Source organism: Littorina saxatilis, linkage group LG2, assembly GCF_037325665.1.
Source record: "Littorina saxatilis isolate snail1 linkage group LG2, US_GU_Lsax_2.0, whole genome shotgun sequence".
In the NCBI taxonomy this organism is placed as follows: Eukaryota; Metazoa; Mollusca; class Gastropoda; order Littorinimorpha; family Littorinidae; genus Littorina; species Littorina saxatilis.
In genome coordinates, this window is record NC_090246.1 from 11,774,441 (window position 1) to 11,795,517 (window position 21,077).

The 21,077-nt window shown below is 41.3% G+C and overlaps 1 protein-coding gene across 2 annotated transcripts in view; it reads left to right on the forward strand.

The window, feature by feature from the left end:
• The first annotated feature begins 1,292 nt into the window (after positions 1-1,292).
• Positions 1,293-21,077, forward strand: part of LOC138958203 (chitin synthase chs-2-like) — a 49,586-nt gene continuing 29,801 nt past the window's right edge. The window contains exons 1-4 of one of the 2 annotated variants that reach the window (XM_070329293.1): positions 1,293-1,794; positions 16,391-16,783; positions 19,702-20,054; positions 20,609-20,738. In XM_070329293.1, the coding sequence (XP_070185394.1) occupies positions 16,742-16,783; positions 19,702-20,054; positions 20,609-20,738 (525 nt within the window). In that variant the 5' untranslated portion in view covers positions 1,293-1,794; positions 16,391-16,741. The remainder of the gene's footprint in view (positions 1,795-16,390; positions 16,784-19,701; positions 20,055-20,608; positions 20,739-21,077) is intronic. The other variant, XM_070329294.1, reaches the window with a different exon arrangement.

Here is a 21,077-nt window from a genome sequence, read left to right on the forward strand (position 1 = left end):
ATGCAAGTACGGTTGTTGTGTGTCTTTTACTGTGATGTAATAATAATATAATAATAAATGAGCATTTATATAGCGCAACATCATAACTTTACAATTATGCTCTTTGCGCTTGACACATTTAAAATTAAAACACAGTTATACAAGCATTTACATCTACATTCATAGTCAACAACGCTTAATTAAAAGCATACACCATCAAACATACATTACAAAAGATTCTTCCACTAACTAAGTAATAATGACTATTCAATGAAGTATGTCACGGTTGCTGGTATTAAGATAAGGTGTATCAATAAATAGAATCGATTGGTAGGTTGAATAACAGATAATATGTGGTCATTTTGTGTGTGTTTGGGGTAGGATGGTATGCCAGATAGTTTTCGGATGGCACAGCCGGTCACTTGACATAATGGTCGCTGTCTGGTAGAACCGGATCGAAGCTGTGATTTATAAATAGAATATCATAGGCATGACTATACTTTTTTCAGGCTGTCACTTTAAGACAATAATCAAATAATGTATTTGTGTTTTGAGATTAGTCACTAAATAAAGATCAAGTTTAGTGACCTCACCATATTATTTTGGATTTGTTTACCTTTTTGATTTTTTTTCTCTGATTGGAAACGTGTATATCCTGTCGTTGATTATGCCGGGTAGCTTACATTACTCATCCTAGCCCATTGTCCCACTTCTACAGATCACCGTGTACGATTCATACCGCCGACATGATATTGAAATGAAATAGAAACAATTACCAAACACGAGATATACGTATAAGACCGAATGCATAACAACGTCCAGAAATGCGTAACAGAGCGCGAGGGAGCATACCGTTTGCATCTGCGTATGAACATTGCTCAGTCATTATTATAAATATATATAGACCTTCTTGGCATCTGTATCAACAGTGACCTAAACATCAGTGCGTGATGCTGTTGTCATGGTCTGCACATGTGTTCACATCAGTCATTCCCCTTCTCTTGCTCACCATACATACCCCTCCCCCACAAAAAGCGGAGTTGAAAAGAAAACGGCCCGTAACGACAGGCCAATGCGAATCGGGGGCTAAAATACACACATTAGAAAGGATTCCCCTAGAATTTTAGGCGTGGAGGTATATCTCTATGTACCAAAGTTTACCTATCAAACTGAGCTATTCTGGGAGTGAGGTGTCCGAGGTGCCTTTCTCTTCTCCATTGAGACGAGCCTGCGTTGACAGGCAAGGCCGAAAACGCAGCTCGTCATCAGGGTGCCGCGATAGTGCAGGGGTGTTGGGAACAAGAGTTTGATGCAGCTTACACTCCCCAAAGTTTGATGAAGGTCCGCCACGAGTGTGGCCCAATGCTAATTTTAACGGAAACGCCTTCACTTTTCGTTCGTTGATGTGGGTATGGGGACACAGCAGTGAAGCATGCGCTTCCTTGTCAGAGAGCGATACCACAAAGAAGCTGCTTTTCTCCTTCTTCACTTCAGGAGTCTGGACGTCCTTTTCTGAAGCCAATCTTACTGACCTCAAGTCTTGTGTAGGATGACCACCAGATTCTGACCACTCCAAACCATAGTCTAGACAGTTTCGAGAGATGTCCACTAGGGTCTAAAGGAAAGTTGAGAAGTTTGCACGAGTACCAGGTGACCAAACCTTTGATGTTGGATTCATTGGATTAGGGCTGAGCGAGTGAGGATGGCCCCACTGCGTTTCGGGTTTGGCGCCAAGTTCGTAACACTGTTAATACCTGACTTTGTTTAGCGGCCGTAATTACACAGACTCCATTGACTTTTCACCTGGGATTTCAGGTAAGTCAGTGTCGTTGTGACCCTGTTTAAATGATGACCTTTGAGTTCACGATGTTTTGTTTTCACTGTCGTGTGATGTGTCAGTACACTGATGCTTCAAAATTGGTTCACCTATTTAGGATCGTCCGTCTATGTACACACAACAAAGCCATTAAAATGTTAGGGATGTTTTCGGTATTGATATTTTGTGGGGTTTTGTTTCTGTTTGTTGGTTTGTTGGTTTGTTCGTATTTTGTTTTTGTTTTCCAAAACCAACCCCTCACAACAAACAAAAAGCAAACAAAGAAAAAACAATCCGACAGGTTTTATAAGCTTGGCAAAATGTGCGTTCATCACCGTTCACATCCTGTCTTGAATCTGTGGTGTCATTCTAGTCCTTTTCTACGTACATTTCCAACATTCAGTATTGCTCCCTTCGTAAACTTGATAGCATACTTAAATTGATTATTCAGTGTTTATTTTTTTATTTTTTTATTTAATTCATTCATTCATTCATTCATTCTTTCAATCAATCTGTTATTTATCTATTTATTTATTCATTCGTTTATTTAGTTATGTAGAACACTTTATTTATAGATTTCTTTGTTTGTTTATTAAATTATTGAATTTTTTTCTTGTTATGTTTTCTTATTGTTGGAATTTTTACGTGTTTGAGAATTTTGGAGTTACATTCATTTTTAATTTATTAATCTATTACTTCTTTTTTTTTTTTTTTTTTGAACGCTCTCGACTAGTCCCTGAAGCAATAAGACAAGTAAATACATGGGAGAACAAAACAAATCATTCATGTGAATGTTTCCTTTTGTCTTTAATTAAACTTTCTGTCAACTACGGTAACCCTTTTTATTCTTCATCGGTCATTTACTTGTGGTTTCGCGAGTTGTAAGCGGCAGGTCTTTGGCCCTCTTTCTCATTTCTATTATTAAACTCTTCAGAACACTGTTGTTACTGAACACGTTCAATCTGTACTCGCATGTACTGCACAACGAATTTCTTCAAATCTCTTCTCTGAAAGAAATATGCTCCTTTCACGAGTTAACTGTATATCCAGTTTGTTATCGTATAAATGATACCCTTTCAGACACACCCACAACTTCTTGAAAACTGGGTCTACAAGCAAAGCTAGTCATTAGTCTTCAAGTAGCGGTTTGACCAAACTGTAGTCAAAAACTTAATCCAGGCAAGATGGTCAGTTTTTTATAACATCCAACAGTTGTGTGTGTAACATCATTTCAAGCGCACACATACAAAGATACGATCTTAATCCAAGTGGGCTAGTAAGCGTTAGCTGTGTAAAAAGTGCCGATACTTTTCCTAGCGCTCTCTGTTTGTCCAGTTTAGTACGTGGTTTGCATACCGGTCCGAGAATGTGGGTACGCGCAATTCTAACATTTGGATAGATTTACTTTAACACCCGCTACCCAGCTAGGTAACCAGGGTAGTGTTTGCTTCGTCCGATGGGTAAACGCTCACCGCAATGTTATGCGATGAGATTGTACAAGATGATTTTATATGTGTAATTTCAATCTTTTTCATCTTACGTCAGAGAATGCAATTTTAATGGCGGCTACTTGAAATCAGTATTTCACAACCGTCTTCGGTTTCGTAATGGAAGCCTCTGTTTTGTAATAAGAGATTAGAGCGAAAACTACTCAAACAGGCAGAAAAAGGGTAAAACAGTTTTAAAACTAGAACTAAAAGAACAACAGATTTTCATTGATTATATCATCCCTGGCTTTTCAAAAACAGGTAATGATCGATGAACACGTGACTTTACGGCTGTTTTGTTCTCCACGGTAAATAAAACGTGTAAAACTTTTTATTGTGAAAGCGAATATCTTGATGACTTAAATGGGTAGGAACTCCTCCAAAAGTAGGAAGAATCTCATCTCTGAAAATACAAACACGACTAGCCTTTTAATTTTTCCCCGGCTCAAGCACTAATTCTATTTGAACTGCAGAAATATACTGTTGAACAGCACGAACTACAAATAAGAGTTCATTCATGTAATAATGCATGCTCACCCCTTGATTCATGTTTTGTGATCACGTCTCAGAAAAGGCTCGCTCTCGGCCTTCATAATTATCGTGCATTCAATGCTCCCACCCAACCCCACCCCACCCAATGTCACAGGTGAATGTAAATTCTGACCCTCCACCACGGAATGAGTCGCATGTCACCTTTTCATGATTTTCATATTTTTACATTTTCTTAAAGAGTTTTTTTTTATTCTCTATCCAGTGGTGAAATTCGTTTTTAGAAAAGAGTGAACACTTTTCGAGTTATAAGCCTGTGACTATGGTGACCCTCACACTGTGACTAGACACTCCCCGGACTTATATTATGCCTAGCGCAGAACCGCGTGAGGTGACATGCGACTCATTTCGTGGTGGAGGGTCACAATTCTGACGACGACTATTTGAAATTAATGTCCACTAGTGTTACGGAAAATATATTGGACATGATGAGGTCATGTGCTAAAATAATATGTATTTTATAAATGTGTTCAGCAATATAGTGCAATTGCTTCACTCAAAATTAAGGTCTCCAACGCAGCCTTTTACTCTGTACAAATGTTAATATTACTTCATGTATACGACCTATGGAAAGCTTGAAAAAATCATACTTTTGTTTACAAAAATAACGCTTATGGTTTGTTTATCTTACCAGGATTATTGCTGTTCCTTTGCATGGTCGGTTTCTTACCTAAAAGGCATTATAAATCCACACTCAAGCGATACATATGGATTTTAGTAGACTGTCAAAGTAGACTTTTTGACGCAGTGTGTTTGTCTGTCTAACCGGCTTTCACGTATGTGTGTGCGCGTGTGTTGTCGTGTACATCCTCTTTTTTTTTACTATTTTTATCACAATGTAATAGTATTGTTACTATAAGTATTATCATTGCTATTATATTCTTATTAGAATCAGGATAGGAGTCAGAAAAAGTTATGTCCCCCTAATTTATTTCATTCGTAGAAGTTATCTAAATTGTATCATGTTGAGGTTGTTTCAGAAAAACACTTGATCAATGTTTCAATCATCAGTAACAATTTCAGTCTTCTCAGTTGTCCATTCTTTATTATTTAACTTTCTATCGCCGGCTGAACATGGTTTTGTACTTCATACCGAAGAGTGATTTCTCGGACAGGTGAATTTGCTGCTAGTTGAGATCAAAGGACAAAGCCTGTCGTCTCAATCTCCCGTTAACTGTACTGAAGGTCCTTTCCTTTCACGTGGCACATCTCCATGGCACACGTCCGCCATCTTCCTTATCTTGGGTTGCCAGGAGTGGTGTCCCTTGGTCCGGGGTTCTTCGATAGAGAAGGGATGAAAGGATCTGAGAATGTGAGCGAGAAAGGAACACACACAGATAGGCCACGAGAAAAGGTTATTTATAAACAGTGCTTTTAAAAAAGGATATGATTGCTTAGGCCTAAAAAAAAAATAGGTGTGGTTACGGTAACCCGACCTACCCTATTTTTAGGGGCCGACCCTATAACTTTTTATTACATTTGTCAAACAAATTAAAAAAACACAAGAAAACGAGTGCAGAAAACGCAATGAAAGCGAAAGCGCCCGAGTCGCACACTTATTTCCCTGTCAAGTAGGTTTAATTTGTACACATTAGAAAAAAAAGTTTTTAAAAAAAAAGTGATTGCCTACCTTCCTACCCTATATTTTTTGGCTATGTTACCGTAACCACACCTATTTTTTTTTTTTTTGGCCTTATAGTCTTTTGATGCAACTGAAGAAACCAAAATTCAAACTTATCCCCATAAATTGAAGTTTAAAAAAATCCCTAATGTAGTCAAACACGATTAGCTTATGTACACAGTTCTCTTTTGTCGGACTGCCTTATATTATTACACCCCAGGTATAGGGGTGTGTATAGGATTCGGTCGATGTGTTTGTTTGTTTGTTTGTTTGTGTGTGTGTTTGTGTTCGCATATAGATCTCAAGAATGAACGGACCGATCGTCACCAAACTTGGTGAACAGGTTCTATACATTCCTGAGACGGTCCTTACAAAAATTGGGACCAGTCAAACACACGGTTAGGGAGTTATTGGTGGATTAAGATTCTACAAGGACTTATAGAGGGACATATTAATGGTCAAAGGGAAATAACCTTCTCAGTTGGTGGCAGTGAGAATGGTTATTTCCCTTTGACCAACGGGGGTGTTTTTCCTACCTCGGAGGAATTTCTTGTTTTTGGGGGATTTACACGCTTAAGTATCGTGGATTATTGAGAAGGTACATATAATGAACCTATTTGATTAGTTTTTTATTCCAGTTGTAAAAGTAAGTAACGATCGCTTTTCTGGTTTTCAATTCGTTTTCCTTTGAGTGTCATTTAAATGTTGATTCGAGAAAAAAAAGTGAAACACTGATTCATCTCAAATGGCTCGCCGAAGTTCTACCTTTGTAGTTCTCTAGAATTTGATTATGTTTAGCCCAAGAATTAACATAGAACTAGTCAGCTGTACCCAGTAAATGAACCTTTGTGTCAATCAAACACAGACATATACACCGTATTTTAGATGTTCGACATTTTTGTTGACTTCCCATTAAACAAAGGGCCCGACGGTAGCCTATCCTAATTATGCACGCGTGGCCTTTAAACGTGCATTGTACATTAGTCGACGTCTGCACATTTTCCGACAAGGACGCCCTCGTAGGTTGAGCTGACCCGGCTACAGCATGAGTTTGAAAGACGCTTATAGAGACAATGCAATGCAAACTATTGAACTCCTGAATTCCGCCCAAAAGCTTCTCTTTTTTAATTTGTGTCGTGTCTCTAATTAGGCAGACATCAAACAAGTAAGATGAAATAATCTGTAAATGTAAACTACAGCAAGTTGTTGTTTTTTAATTACAATTCTTCTGCTTGCTTCTTTTCCTTACCTGATAGATAACCTGTTTGTAACAAGAATCTAAGGTTTCAAACAATATTGTGCAGACGTTTGTAGTAAACTTAAAAAAATAAAGATTAAAAAAAAAGGCAACCAATCGGTGTTTTCTTTCATCAGTTTTTGTCTTATGATTGCCAAATGGAGCCACTGTCCGACTGGACGTCGTTTCTTAGTGAAAAGATTAAAAGAAACTTCCACCCTGTTTTCGTTTATGTTACTTAATATTGATGGCATTTCATCTGTGGATTTAATTTCTTATTTAACCGGGGTTCTGCGTTTGGCTTTTGGTACAGACATATCAACTCTGCTTCTAATATTAGCGGCAAAACAAGAAGAACGCGAAGGGGGGAAAAACTGAAAGAAAAGAAAAGAAACATATAACATCCTACGGTTTTGTGTAAACTGACGTTTATAGTAATTCTGTCGAAATATTGGGACTTTAAGACAAAAATGATAGCAAAATAATCATATGTTTAGTTTGTACAATGTAAGTGCACCGAAAAAGAGTCAAGTTATCTATTGCCATGTCAGTTTATCGTCATTTGAGGGCACCATGTGAATAATTTGACGTAAACCAGGACTATTTTTAAAGGTGACCAGGTGATGTTTTAGCGGTTAGGCCGGGACCCTTTTTGCTTAATACTCAAAACATGAGTCCTTCCAAAGAATGATACTCTTGGATTTTCAACAGCAAATTCTCAGTTACGTGTGAAGACAACACGGCGGCATCTTACTCGCATAATCGTTTCGAATATTATTTTGATCGAAATTAACTGTGAAACAAATGTAGTACCATTGATATGGTAAACGGTGATACCGACCTCTCTATATCAGCGTATCATCAATTATATCTGTGAATTATTCAATTTCAATACAAAAATAATAACTTTGGTCTAATTGTTAGGCAAACCATTTCTCTCACCATCATACTCCAACCCTATGAAAGGACTCAAATTAAGATTTTAATTTTCGTAAGGTTATCAACAGATTATCAAATGCTTCTGTTTTCACCAATAGTTGAAATTACGCATGATACCAGATTCCGAATTGTTCAATCAGAAGTTCGTAAAATAAATATAAATGCATAGCGTTAGCTTTGCAAGGTTTGTAGTGACTCAGCAAACAAAGAACTGTTATGATTAGTCATGCGCATTGGAACGTGACAATTCTACTAGATGACGCGTACTTATACGTATATCATAAGCAGGCGTGAAATTCAAACGCCGTGGTTATTTGGGGCGCAGCAAGGGAGTGTGAATGGATCTCAAGAGCAACTGAAGTGTTTACTTGTACCTAGATGTGTAAACTTATCCAGAATAATTTGGTACAGTCATTTTCACGCAGTTGGTTTCTTAAACGAATCTAACGTCTTTAGAAACGACGCCGTGTTGTTTGTATTCCCATCATGCAGTTATTTAGCAAGTAAGATAGAGCAAAGCTTGAACATGTGAGCTACACTAAATTCCCCACAGACTCAAACAGACATACAGACACACAGATAGTACTGGCAGACGCACACACACACACACACACACACACACACACACACACACACACACACACACACACACACACACACATACACGCACACACACAATCACACATACACACACACACACACACACACTCACGCACACACACACACAATCACACACACACACACACACACACACACACACACACTCACACACATACACACTCACACACTTACAGACAAACGCACAGACACAGACAGAGAGACAGAGAGAGAGACACACACACACACACACACAAACACACACACATACACACACACACACACACACACACACACACAAACACACACACATACACACACACACTCACACACACACAATCACACATGTTGTTTGAGCGTCGGCAAAACGTATTTCAAATCACCTTAAACATTCTGCTTCTAGCTTGCCACTTGCAGGCCTGTTTATGACACTTTTGGTTTTACTATTTCGTGACCGTAGTTGGGTTTTTTTTTAAAAAGAAAAGTCTTTTTGACAAGGCGGGACTGAACAAGATGGCAACACGGACGTTTACTTCGTAGAGATATAACGTACAACCTAACTAGGTTTTGATGTGTGTCCGTGAACACACATTACTACATTAAAAACCGGTTTTAAATACGGTACTGGCTACAACTACACTACCAACCAATCTAATCCAATCAAATTCAAGCGAATACGATAGAATACAATACAATACAATACAATACAATACAATCCAGTCCAGTCCAGTCCAATACAATACAATACAACTTTACTGCTTGATTGTGGGTACAAAAAAGCAACAATATTAATACAATTAATGTAGGAAACAGGAACGAGGCTCTCAGTGTGTTCTTATTGAGGGAACCATTTCATGAAACGCACCCCTACTGAAGCAGAGGCTGCAAACGTTAGGCAAGTGAGCTGAAAGGTGTTTGGGTGACACATATAACTCTCTGTTTCTACCCGAGGTCGGAAGTAACCACCACAACACAGCCAAACGGGTGTTTGCCATCCTAGGAGGGGCGGTAAGCAACGTGATCTGTATCCGGATTTTCTCCCTTTAGTTTCTCTCAAAGAGACCCAACTAAATTTAGTACGCTAACACTCGAAAATCAGTTCTTTTTTTATTGAAAACATTTGTGTGAGTTTTGGTTGTGTTGATTCGCCGTGAATCTGTAGGCCTACTTAAGATGCCTCGCCTGTATCCGGATTATGTCCCACAGCTTCCTTGTGAATCAGACAAATCTGGTCAATAGGCTGTATGTAAATAGGGAAACATTTCTTTGTGTTTTTATTCACTGCAAATTGGTACTTGAGATACCTGTTCTGAATCCGGATTCTGCATCGGTTGAAGAGTCGTCTATGCATGCGTGAGAAGGATCAAGATGGCGCTACTTAGAAGTCGGTGGACGGATGTCAGAGGGAAGGTGGGAGGAGAGGGGATTGTCTGTGAACTCATTAGCTTTCCCCGCGTCTCTTGAACTTCGGCGAGTAAACGAAGACCTAGACTGCACTGAAGGTTCCCTAGTCTTTAAAGGTACAGTTCTTCCCGCATAATCGATTATGTTCACCATCTCAGATCTGGCCAGACTTGTACATGGGGTAAGACCATCCTATTACTTGGTCACTTACCAAAATTCAACAGCCTGGCTGCATTCTTCTGTATCTTTTATCAGCAAAGACAGCTAAAGCAAAAATCGTTGAAACTACTTTAAATTAATTGTTTTTAAATCAGAGCCCCATTCCACTTAATATTTAACTTTCCCAGGTATATTTTGAACCAGTTGTGTTAAACTGAATTCAAATAAACTGTTCAGTTCAGTATGGGAATACATCCCGAGCAAAAAGTACTCGAACGAAATGTACCCAGATTGGTCTTCGCTAGGTCTTAATGGCCGCCGCTTCTAACTCTCAGCTTTTTATTTCAAAGGCACTGTTTAGAAACGTTCTTTTGTTCTGCAAGGTTTTGTTTTCATTCATTGTCGGTCTATATTGACAGACCAACCAAAAAGGGTTCGAACACATTGTGCCCAGATTGAGTCATTACCAGGACTTATATGGCAGCGGTTTCAGTGGTCCTCTTCCACTCATGTAAACTTCTTGTTTCGCCAAATGTTTGCTATCTTTTGTATTTTATAAATAAAATAAATTGATGTTGTCCCAAACAGATCTGTTATTGTCTTACCCCCCTTCTTGTGTACACGCAAGCACAAGACCAAGTGCGCACGGAAAAGATTCTGTAATCCATGTCAGAGTTCGGTGGGTTATAGAAACACGAAAATACCCAGCATGTTTCCCCCTAAAGCGACGTATGGCTGCCTGAATGGCGGGGTTAAAACGGTCATATACGTAAAAACCCACTCGCGCAAAAAAATAAGTGAACGTGGGAGTTTCAGCCTATGAACGAAGAAGAAGAAGAAGAAGAAGGCATCACATAAAATAAGCCTATAACAATCCACTATTCGGAAGTTGTCAACGCACAAAGCATGTAACCTAACGAAAGTGTTTCTTATGACTGTCCCAATCACTGTCTGTCTTCATTTCATTCCACGTAAATACACCCAGAAAAAAGCGCTCGGGTGTAACGTGCTCAGCCAGGGTCATCACCGGGGCTTGATGACCGTAGCTACTATCGCACTCTCTTCCTCCCTCACTGTTTGTAAACTTCTCTTTTTGTCAAGGATTTCTCCATTCATTGTCGGCGGTGTTTGAAGCACGGGGGTCATTCGGGTGAGCAAAGCGAAGGGTCACGCAGGGCAACTAGTCAATGTTTGGCGTGTCATTGTCTTCTTGGCTCTGTACTGCTGCTTTTGTTGTCACTGCGCGCAACACTTTTTGTTTCACACCTTGTGTTTGCTCATTGCGGGTCTCCAGGTCTGACATGAGAGATACAAAAAAACCTGCTGTTTTCTGGTGCCGTCATGTTTTTTGTGGTTGGTATCGATGAGTAAACGCTGTGCGTGTGAGTGTGAGTGTGTGTGTGTGTGTGTGTGTGTGTGTGTGTGTGTGTGTGTCCGTCTGTCCGTGCGTGCGTGCGTGCGTGCATGATGGCTTGCGTGCATGTGTGCATACGGGCGTGTGTACGGGCGTGTGTGTGTGGAGTGTGTGCGTTTGTGCGTGCATGTGTGTATGTGTCTGTGTGTCGGTGTCTGTCAGTATATGTGTGAATGGGGGGGGGGGGGGGTTCTGTGCGTCTGTGTCAGTGTGTGGAAGGGAAGTCCCATTGGGCGGCGGAAAAATTGCGGTTTGCGGGGGTTGGAAACCGGCGCAGTGATGGAGAAAATCACGTAATGTTAACATACACTCGTGACATCATCCAACTCTTACGTAAGCCTAGTTTGAAGAGGTAAAGAGGCCTATCACCTGTTCGACACTGACGTACACGGCAGTACAGTAACTAGACCTTCTTGACATTTCACAAGCTCGAAACTGACATATTGGTGCGTTCTTTAAAACAAGTTCCACATGTCTCGCTGTGTTTATATCCCTCTTTTCACTTCTGCAGTCCACACAAGCCATCCCATTCAGATTCCAGGAGTTGTGTGCACGAGGAAGTGTCCAACTACGTTAGAACTAAGCGCTGGGTGAGTGAGACTGGTTGAAATTGATATTTGTTTGATATGTCAACCAATCCGAAACAGTGCTTGGGTCCCACCCAGCTGGGTATTTTTATCGTTTCACAACACCACAGGGCGTAAGTGTCATTACTACTGAGGGTTGGAAAAGGAGCACTGGTGAGATACATATTTCTTCCAATGACTGGTTCAGCTGATTTGTTGAGTTTGGAGCTTGGGGAAAATGGCTGAGGATTGGGCGTCAAACAATGACAACATTGAAAAGGCATTGTAGAACATGCATGTCCGTATGAACAAGGAGAGCTGGGCGCGTTCGGTACACAGAGACGCAGGCAAAGACATACACTCACGCCTACGAACACATGCACACAGAAACAGAAATGAACACGCAGACATAAACACACACACACACACACACACACACACACACACACACACACACACGCGCGCACACACACACACAGGCACATACGCAGCCAAAGACGTACACTCATGTTATTTGGCGTTTGCAAAACTCCGAAACGTATTTCAAATCACTGTAAACTTTGCAATCATTTTGGTCGAAATACTGAACATTTTCAAAGTTTGAAAAATGTGACGCTAAAGACTGCCCGATGTTTTGTTTTCAACAGTGTTTCATTCAACCGTTAATTGGTACAATACATAATGAGCATATTTGGAATCAACAACAAGCTATATATTTCCGAAATTGCCGAAACTTGTATGCGCATTTTGGCAAATTTGCAACATTCCTGTACCGTACGGGCGGGGAAATAGCTCAGTCGGTAGCGTCGCTGGCTTCAAAACCAGTTGTCGCTATCGGCGTGGGTTCGATCCCCACGGTTCGGCGAGGGATTTATTTCCCAGAGTCAACTCTTTGCAGACGCTCCTCGGTGTCCGAACACCCCCGTGTGCACGCATGCGCACGATAAAGAACCCAAGTTCACAGCGACAGTCTCAGGGCTTGGAAACATGAATACACGCATGCAGGAAAAAGACAAAAATGGGTAGCGCCGTATACTGTATGGCAGCTCACTTTCCCCAGTGAGAAAGCGGCCCGAATGTCCATGAGGGTAACCTCACAGGACTACATGACATCTTCCGTAAGATGAGGGCCCCAAAGGGGGGGTATCATCACGATCACGGGAAGGGAAATTTTAGCTTTCACGATCACAGTTACCTTGATTTTTGTTTTCACGATCACAAACACCTTGACGAATAGAGGATCATACAGTGATACAGCTGTGAAAAATGTACGTTGAAAATAAAATGCTTTGCAATAATGCCCATCACGATCACGAAAACAAATGACGATCACGATCACGAGACTTGATTTTTTTGTCATCACGGATCACGGACAAAGTCCCATCACGATCACAGAAATGGAAATTTCGGCAATCACGGTCACAGAAAGGTCAAAAAACGCCAATCACGATCACGATTATAAACCCTTTGGGGCCCTCTAAGATGTCCACCTCGTTCTGTCGCTTGGCAGAATAGTGTGAAGAAAGCAGTTGCAGCCTTACAGTGTCAACATCATGCATGCTGCAAGGATGTGCAACTGGAAGCACACACATAAACTACCTGCATGTAAAATGTCCCATTGTATTGGTAACAAGAACAATGAATGGGTCAGAGACTAAAAGGGGGAAGAGAGAGCGAGAGAGAGAGAGAGAGAGAGAGAGAGAGAGAGAGAGAGAGAGAGAGAGGGGGGAGAGGGAAGAAAGGAGGGACAGATAGGAGGGAAAGATAGGAAGACAGAGAGCTAGACAGACAGGTAGGCAGACATGCAGACGAACGGGCAGACAGAGACAGAGGGAGAGAAATGGCGCGACAGAGAGAGAGAGAGAGAGAGAGAGAGAGAGAGAGAGAGAGAGAGAGAGGGAGAGAGGGAGAGAGAGAGAGAGACAAAGAGAGGGAGAGAGAGATAGAGAGAGAGAGTAAGAGAGAGAGAGCGGGGAGAGAGAGAGGGGAGAGAGAGAGAAAGAGAGAGAGAGAGAGAGAGAGAGAGAGAGAGAGAGAGAGAGAGAGAGAGATGTGCTGACAAACATACACATGCCCTGTTACAGTCAGACACAGACAGACAAACACATAGATGGAGAGTAGAAGGGATGCTGAGCCGGGGTAGCGGGAAGGGAGGGAATGAGAGGATAGGGAGGATAACACGGGTTAGAAAATGGGCGGTATAGAATAATGAGCAGGTCAAAGGTTACATTTACTCAGTTACTTTACCAGACCAAGCTGTGACCCTCTGCGGATGCATTATTTTATGGTTGCAACCAAAGACGATAACGAAATCGAAAACGTTATTGAAGGCTGACATATAGTCCTATTTAATTAGTTTAATTACTTCCAGGGCTTTTCCCATCGTTGCGGGGATGTATAAATTAAGCTTTCTGCAAAGTTTTAGGTTTGAAGTCCTTACCAATTACGAGAAATAATTAATTTTTTATTGCTATGTTTAGCAACAGTTCTCCAGGACTTGGGCTATTTTAAGACCGTCAACACAGACAGTACAGCTTCGTCAATCCCCGCGTGAAGGAAATCGCTCACCTTCCACGTGCAAAACGTAGTGAAATTGACACGCCAGATTAGCGCGGTAGCGTATTGTGCTAAGCAGGAAAGCGCGCTTTTCTGTATTCTTGTTAACTTCGCAATTTCCGGAAAACATCCACTTTCACTTTGAGACTGTTCTGTTTACATTCGACACTATCAACACCACTTTGCACTACTGAAATAATTTGTTCAGTGTTCGAAAGCTACAGCCAATCGTTATTATATCCCCTTAGGTACAGTTTTATAACATTATTGGCACATGTAAACAATATGAATTAATTAATGAACGCTACGTATATGGCAGCCTTTAAAAATGCTGATGATTGGTATCATGACATCACGTCATTGTCATCATCGTCGTCGTTTTTGTCGTTAGTATCATCATGGACATTATCAGTATCGTAAAGGAAAATGCGGTTGTATCTTGTTAACGCTTACCTTCAAGAACGAGACTTTTACGGTGAAGATAATATTTGATGTTTCGTTTCCTTAGTTCTGGGAATTTATCCAGAATTTATGCGACAGGAAGCAAATTAGTTTACGAGCTCAAGATCAATTCTTTCTTGACACTAGGCGTGTTATAGGTAAGTATATGCGGAACATTTAAACAACCTGTAAGTAAACAGTTAAGTATACACGACACTGAACCATAACCTTTCGAACATCGCTTTAATCTACCAAACAACAAGCCGGAACAAGTCTTAAAACCACAAAATGGCAGAATCATTGGCGTTTGTCATCAAAAAGTATCGTTGTAAAAGCATCCACCTAAGTAATACATACAGCAGTTGTATGAGATGTCCTCTACTTCTTCGGGCTAACAAACACGAATACCTGTGTTTCCAATTACACTCTGCAAAGGGTGGGCCTTGCAAGAAAGCTAGCAATCCTTCGTTATCATCCTATGTGTAGGTTAAAGCCTCGTCACCATCTTTGAAGCCTTGTCCCCCGCTTCCGTCGGAGCGCCATCTATAAGAGATTTCTCTCCCTTGCTTCCGAAGCCCAAGGATGTTTGTAAGACAGACGTTTCAAAAAAGGTTTCACGGTTGCCTCTTTCCACCCAGCAGTGTTTTGATGGGTTTATTTCTTCCTCTATCTTTCCTACTTGTTCTAACGTCTTTTCTTTCCATTTTGTTCTCCTCGCATATATGTCGTTTCCTTGTTTCATTGGTGGCGCGGTTGTACTTGCAGCTTGCAAGGGATCACAAGTTAACGTTAACTGGGCATTAGACACATCTAGCCATTTTGTTAAGCAAATAGCCCCCGTGATTTAGTAGAGGCACCAGTTTGGCTGCCCACGCAGTGACACTGAGGAAACTCTAGATCATACACGGATGCAAAATGTGTGAAAGAATCGGGAAAAATCACAGCCAAACCAAAGGTCAGCGTTAAACAGAACAGGTCGGCGGTACAGTACATAATTGAACTTGTCCTTCAAAACGTGAGGATACAGTTCACGGTTAGGTGGCTGATAGGTGAGGGGGTGTGATGTGTGGGATGATGGTGAGGGGGAGTGGAGGAGCGTGAGAGAGGAGGAGGGGGGACGGGGAATATCTGGGTAGACAAAAATAATGTACTCGGGTAGGTAGACTGCAGTACCAACTGGTGATGGCACAGAGGAGTGGACTAGGAGGGTGGTGGGTGGAGGAGTGGGTGAAAGTGGGTATGGCCAGCTTTCTATGTCAATATATCTTCTGTAATTAGGGCTTTTCTCTCTCTCTCTTCACTCACTGGCCTCGATCTTTCGCTGGCCGGCAGCATACCGCATCTTATCTGGTCCTTCCGTTCCACCGTCCTCTCTGTATACACCCGGGGTACAAACACTGGCAACACGCAGAGATTGGAAAGTGATACCATATTGAGCTTTTTTAAGTTGTGATTAAGGTTCTGCTTTGTATGTTCTGTGGTCCCGTGATTTCCTTGGGATAACAATCCAGAACTATGAACTCTGTTTTAGGACAGACCGAATTCATCCAGTGTGGTAACGTCAGTGAAGAAACAACAGTTTGAATCAACATTTCTTGATGATATTACTGTTCTTTTGTTTGCAGTAAGTGATTGTGTATGTCCATTATACTGACTTGAGAAGACAATCGTCAACAGAAGGTGGACTTAGCCTGCATCATTCAGTGGAGTGATATCAAAAATATTGAACAATGTGGGTGTTTATCGTCTTAAAATGAATACAGGATATCAATTCATTTGAGAACAGATCATCACAAAGAAAGCCCTTCAGAAAAGCAGAGACTAGCCCGGTTTTGTAATAGTCATAATTTCCTACCAATACCAACCAAGGGAAGTAACTTACATACTCACCATACAGCGTTTTAGCAATAAGCAGACGACAGTTTGGACTGAGCGGGGTTGCGACAGTTTTCTTGCCCGCTGCAGTGCATGATGAGATGAACAACACACCAGAACGCCTCAGGAGGATCTATGGCGAAGTAAGTGAGAACCTCCTCTTCTAAGGTTTCCTTCGATTTTCGGTAGAAATGATCTTGAGGTGTAAAATCTTAGAATTTTGGTTTGCGGCAAGTTTCTGCCTCTTGTGCTATCTTGAGTTTGTTTGGGTGTGGATCGGTCCGTTATCAGTGTTTTGGTAGTTAGTTTGTTTGTTTGTTTGTTTGCTTAACGCCCAGTCCACCACGAAGGGTGATATCAGGGCGGTTTTGGTAGTTAGTAGTTATACTAGATCATTATTAGGTGATGAAGTTTCCAAAAGTGTTAGTTCCTTGATTACTCGCTGGCTTGGTTGGCATTCTTGGGATGGAGGACATGACTTACTGTAGTGACTAATACCCTCTGTGAGTGTGAGTGTCAGATCAATAATCCATCAACTCCTTTTCTATCACCGACTTCGGTTTAATCGCCTCGACTTTAACACGTTAACATTACTTGGCTTTCTTTTATTCTTTGCAGACCAGTGCTTTTGCTTTTCTTGGCTCACAGCAAGTTCTTTTACTCATTCTTAGCACTGACTGTCCTCTGTTTAATTTTTATTTGCCTGTCTTTTTAGACGAGTCGAATCACAGATTGTAGACTCACTCTACAACGCTTTGTGATCTTTGGCTAGTTTATTGAATTGTTGATTTGTTAAGAGGACGCATTCTTATGAACATATAATTATTGTTATTCTTTTTTGATTCTGTGAGGCCCGAAGGTGTAACCATTTTGCGAGCAGCCGCTTTCTGTTTTCTCTCGATATTGTGTCATCCGACACTGTGACATGATGGCATTTGTAAAGCTGACATAACAGTTTTGGCAATCTCTACGTGTTTCAGGAAAATAAAACTGGTGTTATTTTTGCTCCTTATATGATATATGATTCTCAGTTAATTTGTCTTGAAGTTGAACTTCCGTTTCTGCGGTGGTATTTTCTAGCTTCTTTTTACTTTCATTAAATACAATTTTAATGTGCGCAAAAGTATTCCGTTTTATCCGCTTTTGCGATTTTTGATGTAGAGATCGAATAAAAGGCCCTATAAGTTATGTGTTTTTTTCCTTTTCATAATTATGTGTATTTCAGTCCATTACAAGACCATTAGGTCGATGTACTCGTGAATGTTTCGTTTTGTCTATATTTCAACGTTTTGTAAATTCTACTTTCTGTTTTTGTTTGTTTTTTAATTCTTCTTTGTTTTTGTTGTTCTTGTTGTTCATTTAGTATTTCTCTCATATCCAATGGAGTGTAAACCACTATCAAGAACAGACGCACTCATTTAGGAATGTATGAAATGTCCTTTATCTTTAACATTTAATTTTGTGCACAGAATGTTACCGCCGCATCTGTCAAGAAACGTTAGTGTCAGTCACGATATGTCAGTCCCGATGAAGACAAACTTTCCACCCAAACCCAGCTTACTCAGTCTAGGGATGTTGGCTTGATACATCTCCGCCCCTGCACGCGGGTATGCGTCTGAAGTGATGACGGGTAGATGCTTGCGGTTGCCGGGTGGCGGGAACATCTGAGCTTTAACGAAATGCTGGTAGGATCATTAGCACCCTACCCTCACCTTTACTTGGAATGATCCTTGATGCTCGATCCTAATCCAGTGTTTACTAGTTGGTGGTGTTTTTTGTTTGTGTTTCTATTTTGGTGAAGCGTGTTTGTTTACAATGAAGAAAAAAATACGTGTAATACATTTGATATATTTACAGCCATTTTACCTTCTGCCTACCTTCATCTTATTTTCCTCATGTTCTCTTGCTTGTTATACTATTTTGCACCTTCAGACGTAAACACGATTTGTCAAAGCATTCGATCGCGTTTAATTTATTTTCTTTACGCCAGACTCTTGTAACTGCAAAAATGTATCCAAAATTCCAGTGATTTAATGTATATGATTTGATTTGATAGTTGTTGCTTTTTGGGTCCAGCGGACCATATAGGCCAAATCAGGACCCCATTTACTGTGAGATTCATGAATATTCGTGTATCATATGAGGACGTCAAATACTAACACGCCCTAATGCATATCGCTTTCTCATCTCTAAGCTCATTGCTTTCTCCGTCCTCCCACGTATGTTTCATTAGCTAAATGCTTAGACGATGTTCAACTATGCAGAGTGGTTGCTATAGTGCATGCTATTAATTTGCACTTGTTATAAGCGGACTTGAAGTAGAACCGTCTCAAGCATTTGCTCACGGCTCTTTTATTCGAGTGCACAGGGACATTCGATGTAAATAGTATCACTGTTCCCCCCACCCCACCCCCTCTCTCTCTCTCTCTCTCTCTCTCTCTCTCTCTCTCTCTCTCTCTCTCTCTCTCTCTCTCTCTCTTTCTCTCTCTCTCTCTCTTTCTCTCTCTCTCTCTCTCTAAATAAAGAATTGTCATTGTCATTGTCTCTCTCTCTCTCTCTCTCTCTCTCTCTCTCTCTCTCTCTCTCTCTCTCTCTCTCTCTCTCTCTCTCTCTCTCAGGACAGATTGTAAGAAAAGGCGTAGCCTTAAATCTAAATCCTTGTAAAATAAAGTTCAATTCAATTCAATTCAATTCAATTCTCTCTCTCTCTCTCTCTTTCTCCCTCTTACTTGCAATCACAGCTGCGTTACCAAAGAATCACATGTACTCACGACTCTACTTTCCTGCAAATCTGTTAAGACAGAAAAACCTTATGTGCAAACAAAAAACAAACAGAAAAGGTAGGGGGGTGGTAATACAGAAGGTGGGGGGGGGGGGGGGGAGGGGAATGGTGTACGAAAGTACAGAAATAAGCATAAGGGGAAAGAAGAAGATGAAGAAGACTTGGATTATCGTAGTGTAGATTAAAAAAAATTAACAGATTAGCCACAGCCACGAACGACCCCAAAACACAAAATAATCAGCATCACTTTAAATAAAAATGCCATCTTTGTTACAACAGGGTGAGATCCCTTGCACCTCTAACAACGGGCCCCTGATAGATCGCCCCATCACCGTTCTCCTACCGGAGAGCAGCCACAAACTCAGCCACACGCCCCCCACACCCATGGAGTATAAAGAACGCCTGAACCAGCGACACAAGAGCCACACTTTGCCCAACGGTTTCCTCAACCCGGGGTTCGAACACGGGCCGGGGGAGGGCGGGGCCACCAGCGACAGCAGCAGCGCTGAGAACTACAAGCACAGCGACCGCGACGATGTAGCTGAACAGAGCAGCGATGTGGAGGCGTTCAAGCGAAGGACCTTCCCCGGTAGGATAGGGCTGAGTGACGGCGTCAGGGATAGTAATACCAGGTGAGGGACAGGAGTAGTTTATAGTCTGGCTGGTTGGCTGGCTGGCTCGCTGGGTGTCTGTCTGTCTGTATGTCTGTCTGTGCGTCAGTTCTACCAGAGGACATCTTCTGGCAGAATAGTGTTCAGCGAAAGAGGAAGGAGAGCTCTATAATTTCAGATGAGGGTAGGAGCAGTTTACAAGCTGTTTGAGTGTCTGTATGTTTGTCTGGCTGTTTGTCTGTCAGTCCACCTGGTCAAGAAAAATTTTTGGCAGGATAGCATTTAGTACGGGCGTCAGAAACAGCAACGCCTGAAAGGGTAGATAATAGATTGTAGTATGATCATTGTTAGTGTTTTAGCCTAACGTCATTAGATAGCGTGGAGAGTCGGTCACGATAGATGAGCTGGGATGAGTTCAGGACGTACAAACAACAGAAGGTGTCGTATAACGCATGTGAGTGTTTCAGTCTGACGTCATCGGATAGTGTGAAGAGTCGGTCACGAATGAAGAGCTGGGAGGTGTTCAGGACGTACAAACGTCATAATGTCTCTCATGACGTTTGTCTGTTTTTCAGCCTGACGTCTTTAGATAGCGTGGAGAGTCGGTCGCGATGGAAGAGCTGGGACGTCTTCAGGACGTTCAAACGTCAGAAGGACGAAGGGTTGGACGACCAGACCATCAGTCGCTTCCGCAAAATCGTCAAGGTAATGTATGAAACGAAATAAGGCTAATGTATCGTCTTATTTGTTGCCGTGTCTTGTGATCAACAAGGTTTGTCTGATTGGATTTATGCTTTTGTGACATAAACCGATCGATCGCGTCACTGCGTCTTAAGACTGAAACAAGAATGCAAACTCACTAACCATTGGTATTTATATTAACGCACACCTTAGCAAATCAATGTCAGGGCTGGACCAAGGGGAGGGAGAATCCTGGGTTCTAAATTTGAGATCAGTGTTCGCGAGACGAAAATGATTGCAGATTGGCCGACTTCGACAGTGATCTCCGTTCTGTTCTTCACAGTTATGATAAAGACATCGTTC